Source organism: Fusarium keratoplasticum, chromosome 6 (genome assembly GCF_025433545.1).
Source record: "Fusarium keratoplasticum isolate Fu6.1 chromosome 6, whole genome shotgun sequence".
Taxonomy (NCBI): Eukaryota; Fungi; Ascomycota; class Sordariomycetes; order Hypocreales; family Nectriaceae; genus Fusarium; species Fusarium keratoplasticum.
The window spans coordinates 1,595,273-1,622,231 of record NC_070534.1 but is presented as its reverse complement, the minus strand read 5'-3'; the positions used below and the strand labels follow the sequence as shown (position 1 = coordinate 1,622,231).

At 51.7% G+C, this 26,959-nt stretch overlaps 12 protein-coding genes across 12 annotated transcripts; 10 read left to right on the top strand and 2 right to left on the bottom strand.

The window, feature by feature from the left end:
- Positions 1–960: 960 nt before the first annotated feature.
- NCS57_00846700 (MFS domain-containing protein) lies at positions 961–2,697 on the top strand (the record flags this gene model as incomplete). The annotated part of the gene is made up of 4 exons (XM_053058281.1): positions 961–1,140; positions 1,197–1,409; positions 1,506–1,661; positions 1,714–2,697. The coding sequence occupies 4 exons, from the start codon at positions 961–963 to the stop codon at positions 2,695–2,697; spliced, it is 1,533 nt and encodes a 510-aa protein (XP_052912112.1).
- A 911-nt stretch (positions 2,698–3,608) lies between these two features.
- NCS57_00846600 (CENP-V/GFA domain-containing protein) lies at positions 3,609–4,167 on the top strand (the record flags this gene model as incomplete). The annotated part of the gene is made up of 4 exons (XM_053058280.1): positions 3,609–3,660; positions 3,708–3,754; positions 3,801–3,864; positions 3,917–4,167. 4 exons carry the CDS (start codon positions 3,609–3,611, stop codon positions 4,165–4,167), a joined length of 414 nt encoding a protein of 137 aa, XP_052912111.1.
- Positions 4,168–4,774: 607 nt separating this feature from the next.
- On the top strand, positions 4,775–6,475 carry NCS57_00846500 (uncharacterized protein; the record flags this gene model as incomplete). Its single annotated transcript, XM_053058279.1, has 1 exon — positions 4,775–6,475. Exon 1 carries the CDS (start codon positions 4,778–4,780, stop codon positions 6,473–6,475), a length of 1,698 nt encoding a protein of 565 aa, XP_052912110.1. The 5' UTR covers positions 4,775–4,777.
- A 401-nt stretch (positions 6,476–6,876) lies between these two features.
- Positions 6,877–8,570, top strand: NCS57_00846400 (uncharacterized protein; the record flags this gene model as incomplete). The annotated part of the gene is made up of 5 exons (XM_053058278.1): positions 6,877–7,041; positions 7,184–7,268; positions 7,321–8,112; positions 8,164–8,379; positions 8,431–8,570. 5 exons carry the CDS (start codon positions 6,877–6,879, stop codon positions 8,568–8,570), a joined length of 1,398 nt encoding a protein of 465 aa, XP_052912109.1.
- A 211-nt stretch (positions 8,571–8,781) lies between these two features.
- Positions 8,782–9,837, top strand: NCS57_00846300 (uncharacterized protein; the record flags this gene model as incomplete). The annotated part of the gene is made up of 2 exons (XM_053058277.1): positions 8,782–9,145; positions 9,203–9,837. 2 exons carry the CDS (start codon positions 8,782–8,784, stop codon positions 9,835–9,837), a joined length of 999 nt encoding a protein of 332 aa, XP_052912108.1.
- A 223-nt stretch (positions 9,838–10,060) lies between these two features.
- On the bottom strand, positions 10,061–10,845 carry NCS57_00846200 (uncharacterized protein; the record flags this gene model as incomplete). Its single annotated transcript, XM_053058276.1, has 3 exons — positions 10,061–10,142; positions 10,199–10,626; positions 10,678–10,845. The coding sequence occupies 3 exons, from the start codon at positions 10,843–10,845 to the stop codon at positions 10,061–10,063; spliced, it is 678 nt and encodes a 225-aa protein (XP_052912107.1).
- Positions 10,846–11,532: 687 nt separating this feature from the next.
- Positions 11,533–13,002, bottom strand: NCS57_00846100 (uncharacterized protein; the record flags this gene model as incomplete). Its single annotated transcript, XM_053058275.1, has 2 exons — positions 11,533–12,920; positions 12,969–13,002. 2 exons carry the CDS (start codon positions 13,000–13,002, stop codon positions 11,533–11,535), a joined length of 1,422 nt encoding a protein of 473 aa, XP_052912106.1.
- A 1,700-nt stretch (positions 13,003–14,702) lies between these two features.
- NCS57_00846000 (uncharacterized protein) lies at positions 14,703–16,864 on the top strand (the record flags this gene model as incomplete). Its single annotated transcript, XM_053058274.1, has 2 exons — positions 14,703–16,562; positions 16,616–16,864. 2 exons carry the CDS (start codon positions 14,703–14,705, stop codon positions 16,862–16,864), a joined length of 2,109 nt encoding a protein of 702 aa, XP_052912105.1.
- A 1,104-nt stretch (positions 16,865–17,968) lies between these two features.
- On the top strand, positions 17,969–19,279 carry NCS57_00845900 (uncharacterized protein; the record flags this gene model as incomplete). Its single annotated transcript, XM_053058273.1, has 1 exon — positions 17,969–19,279. The coding sequence occupies one exon, from the start codon at positions 17,969–17,971 to the stop codon at positions 19,277–19,279; it is 1,311 nt and encodes a 436-aa protein (XP_052912104.1).
- A 356-nt stretch (positions 19,280–19,635) lies between these two features.
- NCS57_00845800 (Zn(2)-C6 fungal-type domain-containing protein) lies at positions 19,636–21,300 on the top strand (the record flags this gene model as incomplete). The annotated part of the gene is made up of 4 exons (XM_053058272.1): positions 19,636–19,826; positions 19,879–20,359; positions 20,411–20,703; positions 20,757–21,300. 4 exons carry the CDS (start codon positions 19,636–19,638, stop codon positions 21,298–21,300), a joined length of 1,509 nt encoding a protein of 502 aa, XP_052912103.1.
- A 541-nt stretch (positions 21,301–21,841) lies between these two features.
- On the top strand, positions 21,842–23,763 carry NCS57_00845700 (MFS domain-containing protein; the record flags this gene model as incomplete). The annotated part of the gene is made up of 7 exons (XM_053058271.1): positions 21,842–21,999; positions 22,180–22,233; positions 22,286–22,356; positions 22,406–22,617; positions 22,669–22,775; positions 22,823–23,084; positions 23,137–23,763. The coding sequence occupies 7 exons, from the start codon at positions 21,842–21,844 to the stop codon at positions 23,761–23,763; spliced, it is 1,491 nt and encodes a 496-aa protein (XP_052912102.1).
- Positions 23,764–25,264: 1,501 nt separating this feature from the next.
- NCS57_00845600 (Bac-luciferase domain-containing protein) lies at positions 25,265–26,440 on the top strand (the record flags this gene model as incomplete). The annotated part of the gene is made up of 1 exon (XM_053058270.1): positions 25,265–26,440. The coding sequence occupies one exon, from the start codon at positions 25,265–25,267 to the stop codon at positions 26,438–26,440; it is 1,176 nt and encodes a 391-aa protein (XP_052912101.1).
- Between the last annotated feature and the right edge of the window lie 519 nt (positions 26,441–26,959).

Here is a 26,959-nt window from a genome sequence, read left to right as displayed (position 1 = left end):
ACGGCGTGTGATGGGACAGAACTGAGTCCTGGGGGAGATTTGGGTCGTGCGGAGTGGTTTCTCCAGGTTGTAGGGATTATGGAGAAGAAGGGATCCTTTGTCTGTGAGGGGAAGGAGGAGGGGGAAGGGTTGGGGTGTCGGCAAGTGTACTCCGTAGTCGAGAAGGGAGATTGTTGTGACGATGCCAACAGCAGAACTGTGACTGTCCATCTAGATCTTGACCTGTATCTCTGTGAAAATAACACATTCTATGTAATTCCCGGTTAGAGGCTGACAAAGCTGTGAAGCTGGAACGAAGGAGAAAAGCTTTCTACCATGTGACGGGTACGACCGTGTGGAGCACCGGCAAGCCCGTGAGGGTAGCAAAGCATCTCTCTGCTCAAGATACAGGGTCCCTGCGGCCCCTGTAACACAGAAAACCGAGATCTGCGAGGGTTGATGCCGAAAGCAAAAGAATGGTCCAAGTCTCCGGAGCCGGCACGCCGCAAAGGTACCCACGAGACCTGTAAGAAAGAGAGACACTGACGTCGAAAGAGCAAGGGCCGTATCAAGGGCGCGTGATTGGGTAGACTAACCTTTGCTTATTGAGTTCGGCATGGGTTCGGGGGATCGTCGTGATGAGCGTTTGTGCCGTGTAAGTGGGGATCTTGGATGAGTGCAGCACGAGTATATTAAGATGAGGGTGTTCCGCATCAATGGAGGTTTTCTGTTTTGTTACCCAGACAAGTCTTGACCTGTGTGTCTTTGCTTCTACACATTATTTCATATATACCTCGACATCCACTGTTGTGGTTTACACATTATCGACGGTTTACAAGCCTACAAGATTTACAACACACGCTACTTGACAGCCAAGACAGCCACATTCCCATCCTTGGCTTCTCATAGACACATCGATTGGTCTACACACAGCATCACATTCAACTACAAGCAAGAGGAATACCTCTACACAAGCCCATCATGGGTGAACACGAGTACGACACGTCGGCGCCTCACGAAAACATGACGGCCGGCAAATACATCACCACGCGTCTCCCGACGCTCAAACCTCCCATGCACCAGTTGCAGAACCCAATAAAACTTCTGCGCATGCTCAACGCGCAGCAGTGGGCATTCTTCTTTGTCGCCTTTGCGGCATGGGTACGTCCACCCACACATATACACTCCTAATACAGCAGCTGACTTTTTTACGATAGACGTGGGATTCGTTTGATTTCTTCACTGTTTCTTTGACGGTGACGAGTCTGGCCAAGACGTTTGACAAGACAAAGACGGATATTACATGGGGTATCACCCTGGTGCTCATGTTCCGATCTGTAGGATCCGTCCTCTTTGGTATTGCCAGCGATCGATACGGCCGAAAGTGGCCATTCGTCATCAACAACATTCTCTTTATCATACTCGAGCTTGTAAGTCTTGTCCCTCCGGATCCCTGCTGTGGATCCCGGCTTGGCAATCTTGGCCAAGCCTTTTGTCATTGGAGCCTCTTGCTAACTTGATGGTAGGGAACTGGTTTCTGTAATACTTACTCTCAGTTCTTGGCTTGTCGAGCTCTCTTTGGTGTCGCCATGGGTGGTCTTTACGGTAATGCTGCCGCCACCGCCCTTGAGGATTGTCCCGAGGAGGCTCGAGGTATCATGAGTGGTATCCTTCAGCAAGGTGTAAGTACCACCACACTTCACTTGTAACCTTCCGTTACTAACTGCCTTCTAGTACGCCTTTGGATATCTTCTCTGCGCCGCATTCGCCCGAGGTCTCGTCGACACCACCCCCCACGCCTGGCGACCTCTTTTCTGGTTCGGCGCCTGCCCCCCCGTCCTCTTCATAATCTTCCGACTCATGCTCCCCGAGACGCAAGCATACCAAGAACGTCAACGTCTCCGCCAAGAGGCCGGATCGTCTGACGGCAAGGGCAAGGTGTTTGTCAAGGAAGGCAAGGTCGCGCTTAAGCACCACTGGATGCTTCTCGTGTACCTCGTCCTCCTCATGGCTGGCTTCAACTTTATGAGCCACGGTAGTCAGGATCTGTACCCCACCATGTTGGAGAACCAGCTTGGCTTCTCGAAGACAAAGGTCACTGTTACTCAGGTCGTTGCTAACCTGGGTGCCATGTCGGGAGGTACTGTTGTCGGTTTCCTCAGTCAGTCCATCGGTCGTCGACTGAGCATCATCATCTGCTGTATCGTTGGCGGTGCACTTCTGTACCCATACACATTCGTCCGTGACGAGTCCATCATCGCCGCTGCATTCTTCCAGCAATTCTGTGTCCAGGGTGCCTGGGGTGTCATCCCCATCCATCTGATGGAGCTGTCCCCTGGTGCTTTCCGTACCTTTGTCGTCGGCACATCCTACCAGCTCGGTAACCTCGTCTCTTCAGCATCCTCAACCATCGAGGCCCGCCTGGGAGAGAAATTCCCCCTTCCCGAGACAGAAAAGGGCGAGAGCCGATACGACTACGGCAAGGTCATCTGCATCTTCATGGGCTGTGTGTACGCATACGTCATCGTCCTGACATTCATCGGCCCCGAGAACCTGCGCGGCAAGTTTGACGTTGCCCACGACTCGGACGCCCGCGAGGTTGTTGGCTCTCAAGCAATGGAGAACGCAGCCATGCACCACCGCAAGGCTAGAGATGAGGAAGAGAACGATCCCAGGATCAGTGGAGAGAAGGCCGAGGTTACACATGTTCGGGATTAAATTTAAAAAAGAAGAGGCCTGAGGCGATTTGGTGAGGAAGAAGCCCGGGCGATGGATAATCGTGGAGGATTTGCCGAGATGCCTTGTCTTTGGCATGAGCGTCTAGGACTATATGTTAGTTTCTTATGAGTTATGAATTGAAAACTTGAAGCAACCACAAGGATTCCAATCTTTGCGTCTCGAGGGTTATCACGTCCTTAAGTTGACAATCAGCCTCTCGTTGCTGATTCCACAACGTCTCACCATGACCTTGATCTGACCCGCCCCCGCATGCCTCCTCTCGTGAACGTGGCGTCTCATTACGTATAACAACCGCTCTCCAAGAATATCTGTCTTGCGGATCCGCATTGGAAACGTCGTTTCGGGCGTGTTATCCAATTTCTCCGGCCAGGCGACGCTCCGCTTTTCCGGGCTGTTGATCATGCCAAGACTGACCGGTGCGGCGGGAGAGGCTTTCCCCGCATTCACGGATGTCGCATGGAGGGGATTCTAAATGCTGTTGGAAATAATGAGCTGACTGCTGTGGTCAGAGAAGGGTGAAGATGTTGCTTTATGGACAAAGGTTTGGCGTGTAGATGTGTTGTCGCTTACAAACTCGAGCCGTGTCGGAGTTTTGATGTAACAGGATTCATCGTCAAGTTAGGAATCTGAGGCAGTCGGTCCGGGGCCCGTCGGTGTAGCATCCCGCACTTGATCATCTCTAGTTTGCATTGACGTAAAGGAGCGGGCGACCGGCCGAGCTAGGTTGTCGGTTCCCATCCACAGGGTCAAGGTCGAGGTATATATATTCGCTGCCCGAGAACCTTGAGAGCACAATTCACTCTGCAGATCATCGCAAGCATCCTCTTGAGACACCTTGACGGCCTGCACACCTTTCCAAAGATACCCTAGCCTTGTTCACTTCATTCACAATGCCTCTTTCTGGAAGCTGCATGTGCGGAGCCATCGCATACAAGAGCACAAGTGAGTGGTCTTTACTACTAGACTTATACATATCTAATTGTTTATAGGTGACCCTGCTGTTACTGCTCTTTGCCACTGCGTCGATTGCCAAAAGGTGAGTGGTTGTTGCTGCTAGATATGCTGTCGCTAACACATCCAAGTGGACCGGCGGCCCCTACACCACCAACGCCGTCGTCCCCGAAGACTCATTCAGCGTCACCAAGGGTAAATATCTCCAAACCTTGAACAAGTAATTACATAAATTGACTTTCCCCAGGAACCCCCAAGCACTGTGACATAACTGGCGCTTCTGGAAAGAACAACCGCCACTTCTTCTGCCCCGACTGCGGCTCTAGCCTGTACACCCGCCTCGACGTCATGCCCGGCAACATCGTCATCAAGGCCGGTGGTCTCGACGAGGGCAAGACGAATCTCAACAACAAGATCGACGTCGAGTTTTACTGCCGCGACCGGGTTGACTTTGTGAAGCCCATCGAGGGCGCCAAGCAGGAGCATCTGTTTGGTTAAACCTCATGATACATAGAGTGCTCGGATGTCGGTGTATGGATGTGCGAGATGGGTCGGGTGACTGGACTATGATTGGCACAACGGTTCTAGCTGCATCTATAAATATCAACTTTGCTTTTTGCTTGACTTGGCAGTTTGTGCCGTGTTTCACAGCCATTGTCTTTGGCTACTCACCGGTGCTGATTTCGCCTCCGGACCATCACATGAGCTTCCCTGACGGAGTGAGCCAGTCATTCATCCAGTGGCTGTTTCTATGGAGATTGGTGAGTGTGTGAGTGACGCCTCAACATTCCTTCTTGTAAGCTTTCTCTTGCCTCTCAACTTGAATAGCTTCTTATCTTGTAAACATCTCATATTCATCTTGCCTTCAAAACTTTGCAATTCTCTCCGTCTTCGGTCTCTGTCGCGCACGTCAGCTGTCGCTGATTTGACGTCTCACAACGCCAGAGTGGGTCACCCAGCTTCTCCGCAAGCTGAAGGTGATTACCTCCCAACAACCCAACCCCTTCATATCCTTGTAGGCCGAGATAAGAAACAGTTTCATCCTTCACCAAGCGAGCTTCCTCCATTTCATCATTAAGACATTTATAATCCAGGTTTCTCACAAGTCATGGGATCTGCGCAATCCACGACACGGGCCGAAGGCGCCGAGTTTGTCCTCCCACCCTTCAGCCGCGATATCACGACAAGCTCTCCAGAGGCTAAGAAATGGGTTGAGGATGGCATAGTCTGGTGCTACGCTTTTAATCATGCAGAGGGAGCCCGATGCTTTGAAAAGGCCATCGCTGCCGACCCAGCTTGTCCCCTTGCCTACTGGGGTCTCGCCTTTGCCCTAGGTCCCAACTACAATAAGCCGTGGAAGCACTTCAATGGAGACGACCTCAAGCAGACGGTTGGGCAGGTGCTTGAAGCGTTGAAAAAGGCTGAGGCACTGTCTTCAAAGGCCACTCCGGTTGAACGCGCCCTCACCAGCGCCCTGCGACATCGCTATCCTGATGACGCCGATACTACCAACAACTACAAGGTCTGGAACCGCGCATATGCTGAGGCTATGAAGCCAGTGTATCAAGAGTTTAAGGATGACCTTGATGTTGCGACACTATACGCGGACTCCCTCATGAATCTTACTCCTTGGGCCTTGTGGGATGTGCGGACAGGGAAGCCGGCGCCTGGGTCAGAGGTATTAGAGACACAAGAGGTGATTGAGAGGGGACTGGCTCAAGATGGTGGATATGAGCATATAGGCCTTTTGCATGCCTACATCCACGTCACCGAGATGTCAGCCGAGCCCGAAAAGGGTCTCCTCGCGGCTGAGCATCTCCGTAGATTGGCAGAAGAAGCAGCCCATCTCGCACACATGCCATCGCACCTCGATATCCTCATCGGCGACTACCGACGAGCCATCTCTGCAAACACCAAGGCTGTCCTGGCTGATGAAAAGTATGCGGCTCTCCGTGGAACCGGTGACTTTTACACCGTCTACCGCATGCACGACTACCACTCCCTAATTTACGCCGCCATGTTTGCGGGTCAGTACGGGGTTTGCATCAAAGCCGTAGATCGGATGGAGGCGGCGCTTCCAGATGATGACCTGCGGCCTATGGCTGACTGGTTGGAAACGTTCCGATCTGTCCGTCCGCATATCCTCATCCGGTTTGGCAAGTGGCAGGAACTCATCGATCTTCCACTTCCTGAAGATCAGGAGCTGTTGTGTGTGACGACAGCGACGATACACTATGCCAAGGGAGTAGCCTGGGCTGCGACGGGCAATGTTGAGGAGGCTGTCAAGGAGCGGGAGCTGTTTCTCGCAGCCAAGGCGAGAGTGCCTGCTAATCGGATAGCGTATCCCAACAAGTGCTCCGACGTTCTGGACGTAGCCGAGGCTATGCTTGACGGCGAGCTTGAGTATCGCCGGGGAAACATTGAGCTGGCATTTACGCACCTTCGCGAGTCAATTGAACGAGACGATGGTCTGCGCTACGCTGAGCCATGGGCGTGGATGCAGCCCGCGAGACACGCATATGCTGCCTTGCTGATGGAGCAAGGTCGTATCGAGGAGGCGGCCGAGGTATACCGGACTGACCTTGGACTGAACAACAAGCTATTCCGAGCGAGACATCATCCAAATAACGTGTGGGCATTGCATGGATATCACGAGTGCGCCGTGAAGCTGGGCCTAAAGGGCGAGGCCAGCATCATCAAGCAGCAGCTCAAGACGGCCATGGCGTTTGTGGACGTGCCCATCGAGTCTTCGTGCTATTGCAGACGGGATGTGGTGAATGAGTGTTGCGGAAAGACCAAGATCTAAGCTCTCTACGAGTGCTCAGGCAGGGGTGTCATATATAGTAGAATCTAGATGGTGCCATAATGGAGTTTGAATCTTCTCATATTGGCTCATGATGATCCACGAACTCTCTCACTAACAGCCGCCAGGCTAATCATTCATGTTCTGCCCGGCTTAATTACCACGTGTATCTGCTTAAGAATTGTTTGGGTGAAGCGCAAGTGAGTTACTTGAATCGGACGTGATTCCGTTCGTAGATTCACATCATGCCGGCGCTCACCGGGTTTTAGCTCTAGTGGTGACGGGCATCCTGAGTTTGCAAGCGATTGTGAACCTTGGGGTAGAGAGAACTGATAATTTGAATTTCTGGTGTATTTTATTCATTTGTTTACTCTCGAAACAGTTGTTTTCTTATCCAAACCTTGATGTGCTTCCCAAGCCCTCGCCATGGACGGTACAAAAACTTGGCCCGCGAGACCCCGCGTCAGTGCAATTCTCCGCCGACACCATCATCACCCTCGACCTCATTCCTGCTCCCTTGGACATCTACCAACTTGAACTATGCCTCGCCCTGTAAAGAAAGGCGCCTGGTATGTTTAGTGATCTTTCTCGCACTCGGTGTAGAGTTGACTTGAGAGGACAGCCACACCTGCAGGCGGCGCAAGCTGAAGTGTACGTCAACTCATGGCCCCTAAGTTCCACCGCTGAACTCATTCCGATGCCTCATCTTAGGTGGCCAAGAACTACCCTCCTGCCAGCAATGCTCTAAATCAGGCCGCTATTGTGACAGATCGGAAAAGCCGACCCGGTTCAGTGCGTCACCATTCACTCCCGATGCTGTCGCTGCCTCTGGCTGACACTCACTCCAGTTCAACACCAGGAGCTACCAGATCCCGATAGCCCACGGCGTGCCCTCACAGACCAAAGGATAGCCCGTCTATTTCACAACTATACCGCTGACGTGTCACAATGGTACGACTTGAGCGACTCGACGGGTGCCTTTGGCATACTCGTTCCTGGCATTGCCCTGGACGAGCCACTACTCTTCTCCGCCATCATCGCCCTCTCTGCCATGCACATCTGCAAGACCTCGGCAAACAATTTCAGAAAAGTAGCCGAATTTTATCATCACCGCTGTGTCCAGAGGCTCATCGAACTGGACCAAGGAGACGAGCTCATCACCCAAGGAGTCGCTCTCGCAGCGACATGTCTTCTACGATCTTATGAGATCCTCGACGGCGATATCGACCCGAACATGCACCTTCGAGGCGCTTACTCCATGGCCCCTCTCCATGATGTATTATCTGGCAATCTCCAGCCGGGGCTAACTGGCGCTGGCTTCTGGAACTACCTGAGAGAAGACATTACCTTCAGCCTGTTTGAGAAATGCCCACTCAAGATGGACTTGACCACCACTCCGCTTCTCATCAACCACCATTCGGCCCAGGATTATCTCAACTCCATCACTCTGATACTAGGAAAGGTCATCAACACCACATTCGGGCGCAACATAACGGGTTCAGAATGGTTTGCTACTGTGGAAATGCTAAGTAGATGGCGCGCAGCCTGTCCAGAACGGACACAACACTTTTCTCGAGAAAAGGCGCAGCCAGGGACGATTAATCTGTTCCCGGCAGTGTGGTTTCTACAACCCTGTCATGGTGAGTCCTTACTTCGTCCCTTTCCCAAGAGCGAGCCCTGACGATGCATAGCGGCTACCACGCATTATTACCTTGTTGCCCTGACTATTCTATGCTTCTACGCAAACCCACAGAACCTTGAAGACTTGGGGAAACTGGACCTTGCTGGCATTGAAGTCGAGTCGAAGGACCAACTTCTGGAAGCCTTTGCAGTCGAGATCTGCGGAATCGCCTTCACCACAAAAGTTCCCTCCGTTCTTGTCAATGCCTTTGGCCCAATTGCCTACTGTGCGTTACCTACTCCATCATTCACGCCCTGGGCTTACTGACCCAGTGTAGGTGCCAGATTCATCAACGCCGAGCCCGTCCGCCAAGAGCTCGCCCGACAGCTCCTCGCCTGCAAATCGAGCATCGGATGGCCAGTAGAGCGGCTCATCAATGACCTCAAATCTTTCTGGGGCGCCGAAGAGACAAATTGAAATGCAGAAGCAATTGTTGGTCAGATGTCACCCAAGCGACCCCAGACGAAGCTCTATGGGGCAGGGTTTTCCGAGCTCGGGAAACCCGCATAGTCTTGGCTGTCAATTGGAACTATAAATCATGATTCCCTTCTTGCTCCAGAAGAAAGCTCAACTCATTCCTCAGAACTTATTTCGTCTTATACAAGATTTATCATCTTATACCAGAGAAATGGCTGCCATGTTGCGGACTCGAACGATCCTGCCAACCCTCATCAAGGGGACCCGATCCTTCGCGACGGTATCCTCCACCTCTCGACTTGGAGTTGTTCAACCTTCTATCAAGGAGATAAACAATCTGTCCCTCGACTCTAGGAACCTTGAAAAGGCCGTGCGACACATGCATAGAGATGGCCTGGTTGTCATCGAAGACGTTGTTCCCCACGAGCACCTCGACCTCTTGAACAAGACGATGGTTGAAGATGCCAACACTCTTCTGGCTCGAGGTGACAAGGGTCCTTACAACTATAACAAGGGGAACATTCAACAGGATGCTCCACCTGTGGCTGAGTACTTCTTTCCGACCATCTTCACAAGTATAGGCCCCTGTCTCCAACACGCAACGACTAGTTAACTTATATGTCTGCTACTAGACCCCATTGCTACACAAATCACCACAGCCATGATGGGCCCTCGGCCAAAGTGGACGTTTTGTTCTGCAAACTCGGCAATGGCAACCCTGCCAGGTGGCTCTCCCCAGCGTCAGCCGGTGCATTCAGACGCCGACTTTGCCCACCCTGACCACCCATTTGCCCTTGTCGTCAACGTGCCCCTTGTCACAGCCACTCCAGAGAATGGGTCGACCGAAATCTGGCTCGGAACCCACAACTTTGGGCTTGATGCACAGGAAGGTGCCCACGGTGACAGGGCCAGTGGTCGCATCAGGGAGGATCTCTTGCGCCAGCGCGAGAAGGTCTCGCCTCCACTGCAGCCCGTCATCAAAAAGGGTAGCATCATCATCCGCGACCTGAGACTCTGGCACGCGGGGATGCCCAACATGACGCAGGAGACCAGAGTCATGCTAGCCATGATTCATTTCGCGCCGTGGTTCAGGAACAGGATGAGGCTCGAGTTTGGGCAAGACATCAAGCCTATCCTTGAGAAGTTGGAGGGTGAGGGAAAGTTAGGGTTGGATGTGCCTGTAGACTGGGTCAGCAGGGAGGCTGTGCTCGAGGGGTATTTGAACAGAGGATTTGGGAATAGCTATGACTTTGGCCAGGAACCTTGAGTGAGCATTTCATGCTACCTGAAGGGTATACTGGATGCTCGAGGTAACCGTCAAAGATGTTGAGTTCGTCACCTATCAGCACAACATGTGCACTGTTACATCGCAAGCAAATGAACCGTTAAGTGTGGACCGGTATTCAGTTGAAAGGATACTCAAATTAATAACCAAAGCTAGCTATCTACAATTCCAACGCCAAACTCCATTCATAATCCGTCATGGGTCATTAGTCAGAGTCGCTGCTGCTGCTAGAGTTTCCATCGATGCCGCGAGTTCCGTGCTTCTTGTTCTTCTTGTTCTTCTTGTGCCTGTGACATGATTAGCATCTTCTATTTGGACTGAGAGAATCTATTAGGGGACATACTTCTTGAACTTGTTCTCTAGCACGTTGGCGCCAATGGCACCTGCAGCGGCAGCACCCAGGCTGCCGAGGAATCCGCCGCCGGCGCTGTGAGCAGCCCAAGCTGCAGCTCCTCCACCGACAAGAGTAGCGCCGAGACCACGGTCGCCGTCAGGGCCGGGTTGGCCGGGAGGATATTGGCCTGGAGCACCGCCGCCGGGATAAGCAGGAGCGCCGTACTGGGAGCCGGGTTGGCCATGCTGTTGAGGGTATGGGGAAGTGCCTCGCTGGTCATAGTTGGGTTGCTGGCCGTAGCCCTGCTGGCCGGGAGGAGGATGGGGAGAACCGTAGCCGGGCTGAGGAGAGTGCGAGGCGTACTGAGGCTGCTGCTGATAACCTCCGGGAGCGGGAGAGGGGGCACCGTAGCCCTGCTGAGGCTGGGAATATTGTTGCTAATGTCTTGTTAGAGGGTGAGGATGTCACTCAGAGTTTTGGAGACAAACCTGCTGGGGATAACCACCCTGCTGGCCATAGCCTTGTTGCTGCTGGGCATACTGAGGTTGGGCGTAGTTTTGCTGTTGGGGATAGCCGCCCTGCTGGCCATAGCCCTGCTGCTGCTGCTGGCCGTAGCCAGAGTTGCCGCCACCGCCGTAGTAATCTTGAGCTGACATTCTTTATTTGTTTGTGTTGATAGGCAAGGTAATCGGAAGAGTCGGATCTAGATGATAGGTATCACGTGGAGTTGAGAGGTGTTGATGATGGATGAAGGAAGTGAGCCCAACATTCCCCTCCCCCGCCTTTTAATACCACCTACGGTCTACATGGAAACGCTCAGAGCTCTAGCTTCGTGGCCAGAGTGTGCCTTAGCTGACCAAGGCGCTCACGTCATGACCATACAGACTGCCCCGGGCGCAGTCACTGCGCGAGTCCTCGCAAGCCACACGAACGCCCCCGACGCCGATCTAACCGGTCTCGGGTCCAGCAGAGCCAGCAGAGCCAGCCAATAATGCCTCGCACGTGACATTGCCGCGTGCAGGGTGCACGTTTGCGGGTGTGGCTGAGGCGGAGCAAAGCGCCGCTTCGGGTTTAGCTCCAGGGCCGTCTCCAGCGGTCCCCAGACCGGCCTTCTCCGGGTCAGACTCGGATGGCGAGTTCCCACTATCTCCGTGCCAAGTCCGGCCTGCTTTGATCGTCAGGGTCTCCCAGGGCTGAAACGCTAGAACCCCAGCTGGGAGCGGCTGTTGCGAGAATGCCTTGGCGGACTCATCCGTAGGATGCAGCCATTATCGGTTGACGGAGCAAATCAGATTCCATTAAACATTAGACATTAAACGTTGGTATGAGCTTACATGGCGTCTCTAGGCCAGATCCTTGAAGCCCTGATCCACAGACGCGCAGATCTCGTCCACCACCTTGTCCTCCTGCTCCTCACTCAGGCCAAGCCCCAGCGAGCCCGGCTGCCACGTAACCGTGTACACCAGATCGCCTCCCTTGACCGCGATCACGTTGAACGTTATCGGAGAGCTGGCGACGCTTCCGGGCTGAGCAAACACCATCTTGGTGATCTTGGCCGACTCCTTCTCGGCGACGCCGGCGTCAAAGGCGCCGACGTTGCTGATCCCGAAAGAAGAGTCTCGAGACTTTCCAACCTTGGACAAGGTCCACTTGCGGATACTGGGCGCGTATCTCAGTAGCCCTACCGGCTGATCGTGCAGTCTGACGGCGGTTGCGGCAAGCTCGCGCGTAGAAGCGCTGGCTGATGCCCACTCCTTGTCGGTCAGAGGCCCGGTGGCATCAGAGCGAGGGAAAGGGATGTAGCCGCCTGAAACAAATTGTCCATCGACGTCGTTGGAGACACCGACGGACCGGCGCATGTTAGCAGCCGTCTCGGCGACAAGGTTGGTGAACTTGGGATCCGGCATGGTCTTGCTAACAGCACGGGCAATGAGCGCCTGCATCGTCCCCGTGAGCTTGGCTTCGTGCGCTCTTGCAGCCCGGATCGCGTTGTCAACCTGCGGTGCCTTGATCTCCCGGATCCTGAGCTTGGTGTAGTACTTTTCTGGGTTGTATGTCATGATGCCTCCGGTGAACGTGCCCTCGTTGACGGTGGATGCCCCGAGGCGCATGCCCAGCAGCTTGACGAGGAAGCTTGGCATGAACAGCGCGATAAGAGGTTCGAGGAGGAATTTCCACGAGATGGGTAGTCTCTCGGGTGTGTCGAATGGTTCCGCCAATGGGGTTGCTGGAGGGGTGACAATTGCTGTAGGCTCAACAACAAGAGTTCCTCTGCATCCGGCCAGGAAAGTCTTGTGAAAGGCAATTCCTGTCGGGCCGTCGCCAATCATGTGGGAGAATGAGAACGCGATGAAGCATTCCGACGGCTTCAAAGGTAGCACGACGATCCTCCACGGTGGGTTGCCGGCGGTGAACGGGAGGTCCAGCTCAGGAACCAGCACCTTGCCAATCGCACCCAGAGGATCAGCGGCGACATTCGGATCATCAACAATAGTGATGTGATCCTCAAGATTGATACTAGGCACGCGCTGATAGAACGCCTTCTCGGTGTGTCTGTCGCCAACAGTGACGCTGAAGAAGGGGTGCTGGTCAATGCAGTGCTTCAGGGGCGCAAAGTAGGAGCGAGGCGACTTGACGTCGAAGCCGTCCTCAAACTCATAGACGGCGCCGATTATGACTGCGTGATAGAAGCCGAGATCCTCTCGGACAATCGTGCGCATCTCATTTGGACCTGGCGAGTGTTAATGTGGTTGTGGCTTAGGGTAGGGGGTTGACTCACTTGCGTACCGTAGAAACTCGGCCTTTTCCGACATGGTGAGGAGTTTATGCACAATAGGCGTATTAAACTGGAAGATAGAGTTATTCAAAGTGAGCCACAGCAGGTTCTCTTGCTAATTGACCTCGTTATCTATTTAGAGATTATGTATGATGTCTGAAGCTGGCGGCCTCTTTTTGAGGCGTCACCAGTGAAATGAGATGTGGGCCTGGATGGTGCGACAGAACCAAACGGGATCGATTTCGCATCCGAAGAAGCCGCCCAAGATTCTTTGGTCCCCTGTCGCGCGCCGTTTCAATTGCTCTAAGCGAGGAAGGATTCACGGCTGAAATCCGTAGGGTTAAGAGTTGCAGGTTGCTGCCTTCGCTTCAGGTCAGAGTGAGCAATCGTCCTGCGTTACGTTACTTGGGAAATGAAGTTCTACAATCGCACGGTTTGTATGGCCAATAACCGTGCTAACGCAGTGTCTATATTACTTGTCACTTTCTTGGCAATCTGATAACGGCTTCAAGTGGCATGACCGCGGGCGTCTTCCGATGCACCCATCAAGCTCGCTTATAGGAAGGAACACCACGATATGACGACAGATTGAAGTGTCCAACAGCCTCTTTTGTTTTATTCGAATGGAACATTATGGCTTATATAGAAACTTTCCCGAGCGAGTCATTAGGATCTATATTCCAGCCCAACTCTATGCGCTGCTCTTAAAGTTCCATCCGATTTCACTGCGTTCACCTCCTCTCCTCCAGCCAAATCTGCTTCTGCTGGACCACCAATAACTGATGGTGGACATTATGCAAGGCCCCAATAGTCAAATATTTAAACTGTTCTCTCTGCCAAAGTAGCTTAACAGAATCTAAGAGTTAACCAAGTTGAATGGCACAATCAGCCACCAAGTTCCGGGCACCGCCTATCCAGACGTTGGTTGCTTATTCACTCCACACTGCATGATTGGCGCCAACATACAACTTGAGAGATTCTCTCATGCTTGTTGAGAGATCCTTTAATCGAGAGCATGTGCTGCTAATGCCCGATTACCTATCGTACAGTGATGTTTGTATCGCAACTTTCAGGCCTGCAAACGCCCGTGAGCATTCTCATCAGAGCTCTGCTTTTCCTAGGCCTCGCTTTTGGTTTCCTATTCAAGCATAGGGCATGTGTACTAGGGTACTTGCGCATTCTTGGCATCGTGCTGCCTGGTCATTGTCAAGACTTGACCGAGATGTGGGTATAGATATGTGACGATGATCGGGGAAAACCAGCCAAACAATATAATTATAGTGCATGCATCTAGTATGCTCATTTAGTAACTGGATTGTATGTTTCTATTTGCCACCCAACTACTACAGGGTCGGATAGTTGCATGTTTCCCGCCTCCAATTTGAGCGCAGCCTTCACCCACAGAGGTACTGGCTCGATGTAGATACTTGGCTGATAAACATAGTGACCGATTCCGGCAAGGACAAATGACGGGATCGAGCAATCGAACGTATCAAATCAATCCGATTGACGCCTGTTTTTCCACTTTGCTCATTCTTCGCTCATCAAACTGGATATGGACGAATCATTGGTTGCTTGGTTGGCCATGGCCGGCCTCCCGCAGACACGGCCCAACAAACTCCAACCCCTCTTACTGGAGCCTGATGTTGAGCAATCAGGGAAATATGGCTATAAAAGCTGTCTAGAAGTTGAAATATTCTCTCCAACTCAAACCTTTTCCCCATCACCAACATCAGCATGGTCATGACCAAGCTCACCTCCGACGGCCTCAGTGGTCTTTGCTCTAAGGAGAAACTGCAACTCCTGGACACGGTCGACTCCCTTCGTTCTCATGGCATCAGCCACTACATCTCCCTCCCTCAAATCATTGTCTGCGGCGACCAATCCTCTGGCAAGAGTTCTGTCCTCGAAGCCATTTCGGGTGTCTCCTTTCCAGTCCGTAGCAATGTCTGCACCCGCTTCCCTACCGAGCTGGTTTTGCGAAAGACTGCTCATACTGGTGTCAATGTCCGCATTGTCCCACATCATTCCCGCCCAGAGTCCGAACGGAAGACCCTGGCCAGTTTCCAGGAGACTCTTGACGCCTTTGACGAGCTCCCTGAGCTGATTGAGCGTGCGAAGGCTGCCATGGGCATTACCACCCTCGGCAAAGCCTTTTCAAACGACCTCCTTCGCATCGAAATCAGCGGCCCAGATCGCCCTCACCTCACCATCGTTGACTTGCCAGGTCTCATTCATGCCGAGACCAAGAGCCAGTCGCAGGCCGATGTGGAGATGATCAAAAAGGTGGTCAAGGGCTACATGAAGGAACCACGAAGCGTCATACTTGCCGTCGTGTCTGCCAAAAACGACTACGCCAATCAAATTGTTCTACAGTTGGCTCAGCGAGCTGATCCCAAGCGCAACCGAACCCTCGGAGTCATCACAAAGCCCGACACTCTCCACCCTGGCTCCGAGAGTGAGCGGAGCTTCATCAATCTGGCCAACAACAAAGATGTTGAGTTTCGCCTCGGTTGGCACGTCCTCCGAAACAGAGACTCTGAGAAGGACTCTTGGGGCCAAGAAGAGCGGAACGCCATGGAACGGGACTTCTTCTCCACGGGTGACTGGGCTTCTCTCAGTGCATCTGACTGGGGCATCGACACGCTCAGAAACAGACTCAGCAAGCTTCTTGTTCGACAAATCGCTTCCGAGATCCCTCACTTGATCAACGAGATTTCCGCCAAAGCCGAGTTGCGTCAACATCAACTCGACCAACTGGGCCAGCCAAGGGCTACGATTGGCGAGCAGAGAACCTACCTCATTCAGATTGGCCAAGATTTTCAGGCCATTGTCAAGGCTGCAACCGAGGGAAACTACACGAACCCCTTCTTTGAAGATGCCATGTCCGAGGCAGGATACCAAAAGCGCTTCCGGGCTGTCATCCAGAACCTTGGCCAGGACTTTGCCAAGGAGCTCGACAACGACGGAAAGCATATCCAAATCAGCGACGAACCGAGGGAAGAATTCGCTATCGGTGGCCCTACCATGACCCGACAAGAATATCTTGACAAGATTGTCAAACTGATGAAAAGAAGTCGTGGCAGAGAGCTTCCTGGCATGTTCAACCCCTTGATCGTGGCTGATCTATTCCGAGAACAGTCTTCGCCATGGGGAGATCTGGTTCGAACACATGTCAAGAACGTCTGGGATGGTGCTCGCGAATTTCTACGACATGTTGTCATACACACAGCCAACTTGACCACTGCAGATACACTGCAAGAGTTTGTTCTCATACCGAAGCTGGACAAAATTTTCAGAAGGCTAAGCGAGAAGGTTGAGGTGCTACTCAGCCAACATCAAGAAGGCCACCCAATCACCTATAACGACTCCTTCATCGACACGCTGCAACAGACCAGAATTGAGCGGCGAACGGCAGAAGTTTTTGATGCACTGAAAACCAAATTCGGCGGGGTAGACACTCTCACAGCCAGTACATTCAGGTACTCAAGTTTTGACTTGAGGGACGTGGCTGAAAGCCTGGCCAGCCCCCCAAAGTCGGACATGAACTACTTTGCAGCTGAGGAGGTACTTGATGCTCTCGAGGCTTACTATAAGGTTTGAATCCATCACTTCAATATCAAGACCCGAGGAGTGCTCACTGGTATCAGGTGGCCATGAAGAGATTCATTGACGATGTGGCCGTTGAGGCAATCGAAGCCGGCCTGGTTGCCGAACTTGGAAAGCTCATCGATCCCGTCAGTGTGTCTATGATGTCGAACAACGAACTGAATCAAGTTGCCGGAGAAACGGAGGTCAGCAAGACGTTGCGCAAGGACCTCGAGACTGAGCTGGAGGTGTTGAAGGGCGGCATGGCAATCTGCAAACAGTTTGCTGGTTTTAGTTTCCTCGGTGAGTAAAATTGACACAGATGGAGTGACCTTTGCAGCTAACCACGGATCGAAAGATCTTGGGCGGGACGGGCTCGATTTAGATTCCGATGCTGAGCCAGAATCCGACTCGGGCCAGGACGATGCCTCTGATGGGGAGAGTCCAGCTGAAGCGGCGGAAGAGGATAGTCCTTGCGAAGAAACTCCTTCTGTATGAATGGCGATCGACAAATACTCCTTAAAAGGGGGAAGCCTCTGGGGTGCAAAAGCTGATTGGTATCAGGTGTCTGACAACACTGGCCAACGAACATCGAGTCATAATCACCTTTGGGGCTCATTGCCGGTAGAGCTGTGCCCTGAAGCTGACCTAGAGCCACCCGTTGAGCACGATTCGCTCCAGATACCCTCCCGTCGACTGACTAAGAAGGAAAGATTGAAGTTGAGGAAGAGGGAGACGAAGGTTCTACTTCCTCCTCCTCCTGAATGTGATGAGGCTTAGAGGGAGAGGGCTCTGAGGAGAATCCGTTCGCCAAAATTATTTGGGAGCAGTGGCGGGGAGTCAAGTATCACGAGTAAGAGGAAAGCCTAGGTAGTTGGTTTTGAGGAACTCAAACTCTATCGTGATATTTCCCATCTCGTCGCCCTCTAGAACCTTTGTTGATCATAAGAATGTAGTCATAGTAAGAGTAGTTAAGCACAACTTCTGGTTTGGTACTTTGGAGCCATTCGCTTAAGAATTCCCTTTGGGTAATAGTTGGTTCAATCTTTTCTCTTTGACCATTGGCCAAGCTCAAATCTATACGTACCGAGGCCTATAACATCAGCATATGTGAGGGCATGGCCAAGTGATGAAGCGAGGACATTGTGGGTAGCTATACCAGATTGAGTCAAACTGGCGCGATGGGAGGGGCTCTGCTTATGCCAAGGATGACGTTGAAGCTGACAGCATTAAGGGTCTTTTGTATCCTTGTTCTTGCGATCAGGTGATCTATATCTAAAACCTCTGGGCGGTAACTTCACTGCTTACTTTCTCTTCTCCATGCTCATTGTCTTCAGTTCCAAGGCCCAAACAACTCGTCTCTCATCGCAGTTCTTCCACATCTCGTTCTATTAAGCCGGGGCTCTCATCTGATCATGGTTCAGCTTCCCAATCTCCCGACGGAGATCCTTGACAAGATCCTCTCCAACATTGGCCCGTTTGACAACAACAAGCTGAAAGAAACAGCAGACGTGGTTAAGCGTTTTGATGATTACCGCGCCTCCTTGAAATCCCTGGCCGGCCTGTGTCGCGTTTGCAAGGCCCTACGACGTGTAGCCCAGCCGATTCTCTATCGACTCCCCCTAGCCTATGACGATGGCCTTGTCTCCCTAACTCGCACACTGGCAACACGAGAGGAGTTGAAGGAAAAGGTGCAAGGCTTGGTCGTAAAGTTTGCACCCAATACCAAAGAAAAGCAGGATATGGTCATTGCACCAGATGACCAGGACCTTTTCAACAACTTAATTGCAAAATACCCAACAAGAGCAAACGGGGAGCTGATCGATATTCCCTCCACGTGGGCCACTGGAGAAAAAGACCCGAAGGATGGGTTCGCCTGCAATCCCAAGCTTATTCTGGCTGCCTTGATTCTTACGCAAATTCCCAACGTGGAACGCATCTCGATGGACATGGGTTCGGATGCCGATTTTCCATTCTCCCAACCCGGATCTCTGCCACGTCTTGTCGAGCTTAACGCCCATTATTCGGGCAAATTCTGCCTCGACATGATGGCTCTTGATGGTGTGCTGAAGGCGGCTCCCACTCTGAAGACGCTCAACGCGGTGAATGTTTATATGGTGGAGGAATCGAAAGGCCTCTCTCACGACAGCCTCACGACTCTGAACCTCACCGATCCCGCTCTCGATGTGGGAAGCTTTAGGAAACTCATGGAGGGCTTCCCGAAGCTGGAGTTTCTCTTGCTTCACCCCTCCCATTCTTGCGTAGTATCACACGAGGCCGCATTGTCGGCATACCAGATTCTGCGGACCCTGCCCATTCGATCAGATACCCTACGTCATGTCAACCTCCTCATCCGGCCGATGGAATGGGAGGGCGGCTTGTACGAGGCCCCCATACCTAGCCTCAAAGGAATGACGTTGCTGGAAACCTTGTACATCGACTTTGCGAATCTGTATCCGGACGAGGACAAGACGGGGTTGGTAGAGTTTCTGCCGCCCTCGATCCGGAGCTACGAGCAAGACTACTGCCACCCAGAGCTTATGCCCGTGATGCTCTCCTTGGCTGAGAATGCGCCTGACAAGTTTCCGAATCTGAAAAAGGTTAGCTTTGGGAAGTTTTACGATGACGACGAAGATTCGTCTCCTGTAGTTGAGAGGGCTTTTGGAAAAAGGGGTATCGAGTGTGTTTTCGAAACTGATGTCAAGAAGGTTTTGGAAGTGAGGTAGTGATATGGGTCGCGCAACATGATGAGGCTGATGGTTGAGGGCTGTCAGTGTGAACCTCGGACATCCGAAGACGACGGAGCAAGGGTGGATCATGCTATACGTAGTTCTTTTTACGTATAAAGTCATGTCTCGGACGGATTAAGTTTCATCCATTGACTCACGCTAAAGCCGATTAGAAATCGAGTTAAACCGAGCCGAACTGGCTGATGTTCCGCGACACATGCATGTATCATCAGAGACCACAACTCCGAGATTAATCTCATGGACCGCCGCCCAGCTACGCGATCTTCACTGGCATGTATACCTTGTCGAAATCAGCATCTACGATGTGATGCCGTAAGCCCATCCTGTTCAAGATGCCAAGGCCTATCCAGACCTTGTTCATATCCCGAGTCGCGCCGCACGGGGAGGTCAAGGGCTCGAAAGCCGGCATCACAGAGCCCTCTCAACGTGTCGACACCGACACAGTCTCTGCTCGAGGATTGCGGGCTTTTGCAGACGAATTCGAATCAGCGAGTCTTTACCACAGTTTCAGATTTTGGGAGCAGTCCAGGATTCGATACCCTTCTAAATCTGTATTACCAACGCTTTCACTGCAGTCATCCTTTTGTTCTTCCGAAAGCCGCCCTTCAGGATATTCTCACTGCTGAGACGCCAAGTGCTCAACAACTCATTTCGGTTATGCGATACATTGGTTCATTCTACACCGATCCACCATCAAACCAAAACCATCTTGTGGATATAAACACAGGGTCTTCTGATGTGGTTGATGGCTTTTCAGTCCAGGCAACTCTGCTCATGGCTCTAGCAAAGAGCATGTGCTCAGAGCAAGTGCCATCTGAAGAGCTTCTGACAAAGGCAATCCAACAAGCCAAGAGCATCGGCATGCACACCAAGAGTTTCGCAGATGCCGTGGAGGCTTATAATCCCGTGCTTGCAGAAAGCTGGAGGCGCACGTGGTGGATGATATATGTCGTCGACTCCAACTTTTCTGTCATCAGACGCGATCATAGGACGACTCTCAACAGCGCCGACTATGATGTTAGCCTTCCGTGTGAGGATCATGAATATTGTTTAATGGTTTGTTTACTTATCATCCTGTTGCGTGGCTTTCTGACTCTCAATTGTTAGGAAATACCTCGGGGAGCTGCTTCATGGCAAGACTACTGCAACAGAGAATTTGCTCTCGAAGACAAGAATTTCTCCTCCTTCGCATATTTCATCGACGCAAACGACATTTTCGTTTCTTCATTGAGAGCGTCTTACGAGTTTCAGGACATTTCCGACGCAGAAATTCTCTGCGACAACCTCGAGGCCACAATAGCAGGGTGGTTCCTGATGTTGCCAGCTACCAAGCGTGGGCTCTGTGTCAAGCCCGCGTCTGTAGATCAGCTCATGTTTCAGGCTTACATGATGATGTACACGTAAGTGATTCTTTGACGACATAAACTATATCAAGAAACTCAGGGCTCTTCAGATCGATCACTTACATCCATCGTCCACTTTCCACTCTGCGGTACAATGTCGCTGAAGATATCTCCAGCTGCGGCTCACCTCCTCCGCCACTCGCCTCCGCAACGGGGGTTGGCAGTGCCTTGGATGGCCGTACACATTTGGAAAAGCTTCTAGAAGCTATCCAGAAACAGAATCAGTGCCTGATAACTCTGCCCGTCGAGGCTGTTCAGATCTCGCCCTTCACCATCTGCATGATTGCGTGTTGCACCATTGCACACCTAGTTGCCTGCAAGTCTGCGCTTGGGCCTCGAGAAGCTAATGTGGCTCGATCTCGCATACGGGTTTGTATTGGCACTCTCAGACACTACGAAGACGTCTGGCCACGGGCAAAGAAGATCTTGCGTGAGCTCAAGTGCATCGCCCATCTCATTATGGAGGCCGTTGCAGTACCACAGTTACCATTGACGGGCTGTGAGATGTTGATTGAGCAAGAAAGTATAACAGTTGATTTGTTGGAAGAAGAGTGGCTGCATACTTTTGCGAGAGATGATGGCTTGTCGGTATAAAAGTATACCAGTAGTTGATAACTCCAGTGAGGTGAGGTTTAGGTGACCCTAAAGCAGCATGTTCTTATGTAGATAGTGGATATTCGATTCATATTCGACTGTAATTCGATTCAAAATAGAATCTAATTCAATTGAAATTCGATTGAAATTCGATTGGAGCCCACTTACCTTTGATCACTGCTCTTGAGACTACCTCCTGATGCTTAGATCGAGTATGCCTCGCTAGCACATTACAACTTCACTCTTCTCAGTTAGTGTCTAATATTCAAATGACATTAAAAACTGCCTCTCATTTTCAATACTCCACGCCCACCCATCTTTTATGCTGCCTCATCTCTCATGTTCCTCTTCGGACTCCGACCTAGGCTTGGTGTCAAGTTCCGAATAGCCTAAGAGTGGGACCAAAGCCAAGAGTCCGAATAGCCTAACACGGAGATGGAGATGATGGATTTGAAATCATTGCCTTGAAAAATTCGCATGTTTTACTATTTTACCACGGGATTTCTCTCTTCCTGATGCGTCCCCATCGTCTTCACCAACCATGGCGCACCTCTTTCGAACGACGGCCTTTGGCGCCACGGCACGAGCGATATCCGGCGACCGACTCCTGGCATTCCCAACCGACAAGCACAAATATTTGGAGAGTCAAACCTCAAACTCATCGCAGGGTGATGATCAGAGTTTGGTGGTTGTTGGATGGTGAGTGTTGCGACCCTGACTCGGGCCATGTACTCAGCGATTAGGGAGTCGAGCGATGACCCGGAGAACCCTCATAACTGGTCAACAGCGAGAAAGGCTGGAGTTGCATTTCTGATATGGCATGTATCGACCCGAAATCTGTCCTCAGGGGAACTGTGTCTTGCTAACGGAGTGTCACAGCATGTATACGTTTACAATCTACTGCGGATCCTCCATCTATGTCCCTAGCACCGAGTGCGTCGTCATCCAGGCCGATACGCTTTCATGTGATGCTAACCTTCCCCAGACAGGTTACGGAGTCTTTTGGAGTTTCGGAAACTGTCGCGTCACTGGGTCTGGCTCTATATGTCCTTGGCTGTATGTTCAACAACTCCTTTCCAATTTGCTCAGCTGATTTCATCCTTAGATGGGCTTGGCCCGTTGCTATTCTCGCCCTTAAGCGAGATGCCCTACATCGGTCGAAATCCCATCTACATAATCACCTTTGCCATATTTATAATTCTTTCCGTCGCTGCAGCTTTGTGTCAAACATTTGCTGGTTTCCTTGTTGTCAGGTTCCTCCAGGGCTTCTTTGGTAGCCCATGCCTGGCAACTGGAGCTGCAACCTTGACTGACATGGTACGAAGAAAGCCTTGCTCATCTCCCTACATCTTGTCTAACGTGATGCAGTTCTCGGTTATCTACATTCCCTACAGTCTTGCGGCATGGTCTGGCGCAATGTATTGTGGCCCTGCGCTGGGACCTTTGCTCTCTGGATTCTCTGTCACTGCAAAGAGGTGAGTCCCACTCTTGAATAAACGATACCCTTGCTAATCAAAAGCAGTTGGCGATGGTCAATGTGGGAGCTCCTCTGGCTCTCTGGCTTCATGTTCATCCCGCTCTTCTTCTTCCTGCCTGAAACCTCGACACCCACACTCCTGCACTATAAGGCCAAGCGTCTTCGAAAGGAAACGAACTCTACGAGATATGTCTCAGAAGCCATGAGCTCCAACGGTATCTCTCGCAAGGATATTGCCAAGATGGCCTTGATAAAGCCGTTTGAAATCACTCTCAAGGATCCAGCCATCGCTTTTGTCAATATTTACGCAAGTACCCATTACACCTACTTGATTGAGAAATGCTAACACTGACCCTCAGACTTCCTTCACATACGGCATCTATTACTCCTTCTTCGAAGTCTTTCCTCTCGTGTACCCAAAGATATACGGCATGAACCTCGGCGAGTCAAGCGCAGTCTTCGTCTGTGTCCTCATAGCTTGCCTTCTAGGCGCTTTCCAATACTGCTCATGGTACCGCATCTTCACCGAAAAGCGCTTCAAAAAGCTAGGCACTTTTGATTCCCCAGAGACATACCTACGCCCCGGACTTGGTGGAGTCTTTGGTGTCACGGCTGGCATGTTCCTATTCGGCTGGGCTGCTCGAGACTCTATCCATTGGGTTGTTCCCACCATCGGCATTGTCATGTATTGTGGATGCGGATTTGTTGTTGGAATCGGCATCTTTATATACTTGCCGCTAAGTTATCCGCAGTACGCAGCCAGTCTCTTTGCCGCGAACGATGCAATGAGGAGCTCATTTGCTGCTGCCGCTATCCTCTTCGGGAGACCGCTGTATATCAACATGGGTGTTGCAAAGGGGTGCAGCCTGCTGGGTGGCTTGAGTGTGTTTGGAGTGATTGGCTTCTGGTACTTGTTCGTCTATGGCGAAAAGCTTCGCAAGAAGAGTCGATTCACTGTCCACGACGAGAGCCAAGATGCTTCGTAACACATAATTGTGTTCGGTACGGGGGTTGTTTCCGTCAAGAAATACAACTTCGTCCAAATTCATCGGGGGGCAGAATTATCCTGGGAACAGGGGCTTAGCAGAGTCTCAAGTCGGCTAAGGTCAACAACATTATGCATCGAAAACAGCAAAACTCTACTTGCAACTCGATAGCACGTATATATATACCATTTAGACTCTTTGTAATCGTAAAATAAGTTGCTTTCGAAGACATGTCGGGCTACACTCGAGAGATACCAATCCTTCAACCAGAAAAATTGCAGTTGTGTTCGCATATTATCGCCATATATGCTGGATCGCCCTGGCTGCTCATCTGAACTCTCATCACGTCGTTTTAAACCGTAAACTCTTAAATCTCAGCTGCGCACTCAACAAGCCGAAATCGAGTCCAATCGAGGCGCCGAGAAATTCTCCGGATCCGAAAAGTCCTCCAGAGCCCAAATCGAGGAGTTTCGAAATGCGGAAAGTTTATGAAGCATCTGGTGATATATGCAACGAGAATTCCGCAACTGGCTCCTGACAACTCCCCTTCAACTTTTTCCTGGCAAAATTCGTCGCCCTCTGCGGCCTGATCATCAAGGTGAGGTGTTTTTTGTGAAAAGAGAAAAGGTTGTCGAGCACGTACTTATCCCACTCGGCAGTGAAATCCTTTTAAAGGCTTCTTCTCGTGGGAGCTTATAAATACCAATGCAGCCTAAACCTGTGCCTTCCGATAATATCCTCAGTGTGTGTACGTGTAGGGCGCCTATCATGTCCTCCCATGACCTCTCCTCCACCGGGCTGATGGTCGATAGATCATGCCATGGGAAACGGGCAGCTCTTAAACCCGAGATTTCGACATCTCTCGCCAATGGGAGGTCCGAGATGGTGTTTGGCTGTCAGCCCAATCTGCAGATGGCCCGCCCCGGCGCTGGCCGGTTGCAACACCTCTGTGGAGCTCCCTCCGGGTGACGCCATCGCGGACCCTGGCCGATCAGAGGACGACCACAACCCGGAGGGGCAGGGCTGGGCTGTGAGCGGGGGAGCCTTGAAGGAGTTCGGGGGAGGTTTACCGGGGGAACGTGATTTTCGGCTCCGGCTTCGTTGCTCGGACGTCAAGACGGCTCGAGTGTCTGGGCGACTGCATCTCGACAACAGGGTCTCGGACATGAAGCTTAGCTTGAAAAGATCAACGCATTCTCCATCGAGGATGCTTGTTTGGCTTATCTGATTGATCAATTGGATACTTCATCTGATTGCTCCAGCTCCGGGATATGCTAACCCGATTAGCCGACATCGGTGCCGTGCGAAGGCGTCATCATCCAACATCTGTCGCAATACCCATTTCGCCATTCTGGAGATTAATAATGAAACCTCACTAACATAAACGGGTCCTAACTGGACAGCAGAAAACAATCAAGATAGATATAAAGACAATTGAATATCCAGAGTCAGACAACCTCTTCTTCCTCTGCAGATTCAATCATCAAACCAATCAGTCAAAATGGCTCCTCCTACCGAGTTTATCAGCGTGACCTTCCCCAACGCCTCTACGGAGCTGGACCCCATCCCCGGTGCTGGCATCGATCCCGAGTACCTCGTCCGTTATGCTCGGTCTCTGGATGATCATGAGTTCAACTACACTCTTATCCCCTACCACTCCTCCTCCTTCGACCCCTTCACCATTGGCGCTACTATCCTCGCTGTGACCAAGAAGATCAAGATTGTCATCGCTCTCCGCCCCAACACCGTCTACCCTACCGTTGCTGCCAAGTCCCTGGCTACTCTTGACCAGCTCGGCAAGGGCCGAGTTGTTGTTCACTTCATCGCCGGTGGCAACGATGCTGAGCAGGCCCGTGAGGGTGACTTCTATAACAAGGAGGAGCGATATGAGCGCCAGGAGGAGTACATCAAGATTCTCCGCCGCGCCTGGGCCTCCACTGAGCCCTTTGACTGGGACGGCAAGTACTACAAGTTCAAGGACTTCAGCAGCCACGTCCGCCCTGTCAACGGCCACATTGACGTCTCCGTCGGTGGCTCTTCCGACGCTGCCTACCGCACTGGTGGTGCTCTCGCCGACATCTTCGGTCTCTGGGGTGAGCCCCTCAAGGAGACCAAGGAGCAGATCGACCGCATCTACGCCGAGGCCGAGAAGGCTGGCCGCAAGGACCGCCCTCGCATCTGGGTCACTTTCCGACCCATCATCGCTGAGACCGAGGAGCTCGCCTGGGCCAAGGCTCACCGAACCCTTGACGCTCTCAAGACCAACCGACCTTCTCAGATTGGCAAGTTCGCCCCCAACGACAGCACCCCCCAGAACGTTGGCTCCCAGCGTCTGCTGGACATTGCCAAGAAGGGCGAGGTCCAGGACCGCGCTCTTTGGTACCCTACCGTGACAGCCACCAACGCCCGCGGAGCTTCTACCGCTCTTGTCGGTTCTTACCAGACTGTCATCGACTCTATCCTCGACTATGTTGACCTCGGTGCCTCTCTCATCTCCATCCGTGGTTACGACAACCTCAACGATGCTATCGACTATGGTCGATTCATCCTGCCCGGTGTGCGAGCTGGTCTGAAGGAGCGGGAGAACAAGGCCAACGGTGCTTCTAAGGAGGAGCCCCCCAAGGTTGAAGCCGCTGGGGTCCCCGAGGCCCCCAAGGTGGTTCCTGTTTCCGCTTAAGTGCAAAAATTGATGGTTTTGACTGGTTGGAATTGAATCCATAGTATGGCGTTTAACATCTCGAGCTATCAATAAATTCGTAAAACATGATACTACTCTCCTTGGCATCCGTGATGATTCTAAGATATGCTTTCTACACTATCTAACTACAATAGGTTTTATAGTCCCCGGCGATCTAGATATATTGGTTGTGAAAGAACAGAGACAAAGGCACACTGGGGACGAGGCAACATCTCACAAGGTAATGGGTGTCATGTGCCATGGACAGTGGAACTAGATAACTGACAAGAATGGTTCCAGGCTAGGTGTTACATATTGTTATATTCGCTAGCAGTTGTATAAATTATGAGAGTTGAACGACGACATCTGCAGCATGGGCATCTTTGCAAAAATACCATCCGCAATGGCGGAAATCATAGCCGCAAGCACGTCTACAAATTCTTCTAGAATTGATTTTGAGCCGTACAAGGAATTGTCCTTGGGTTCTTCCCACCCATTACATGAAAGGGTTGCACTCTC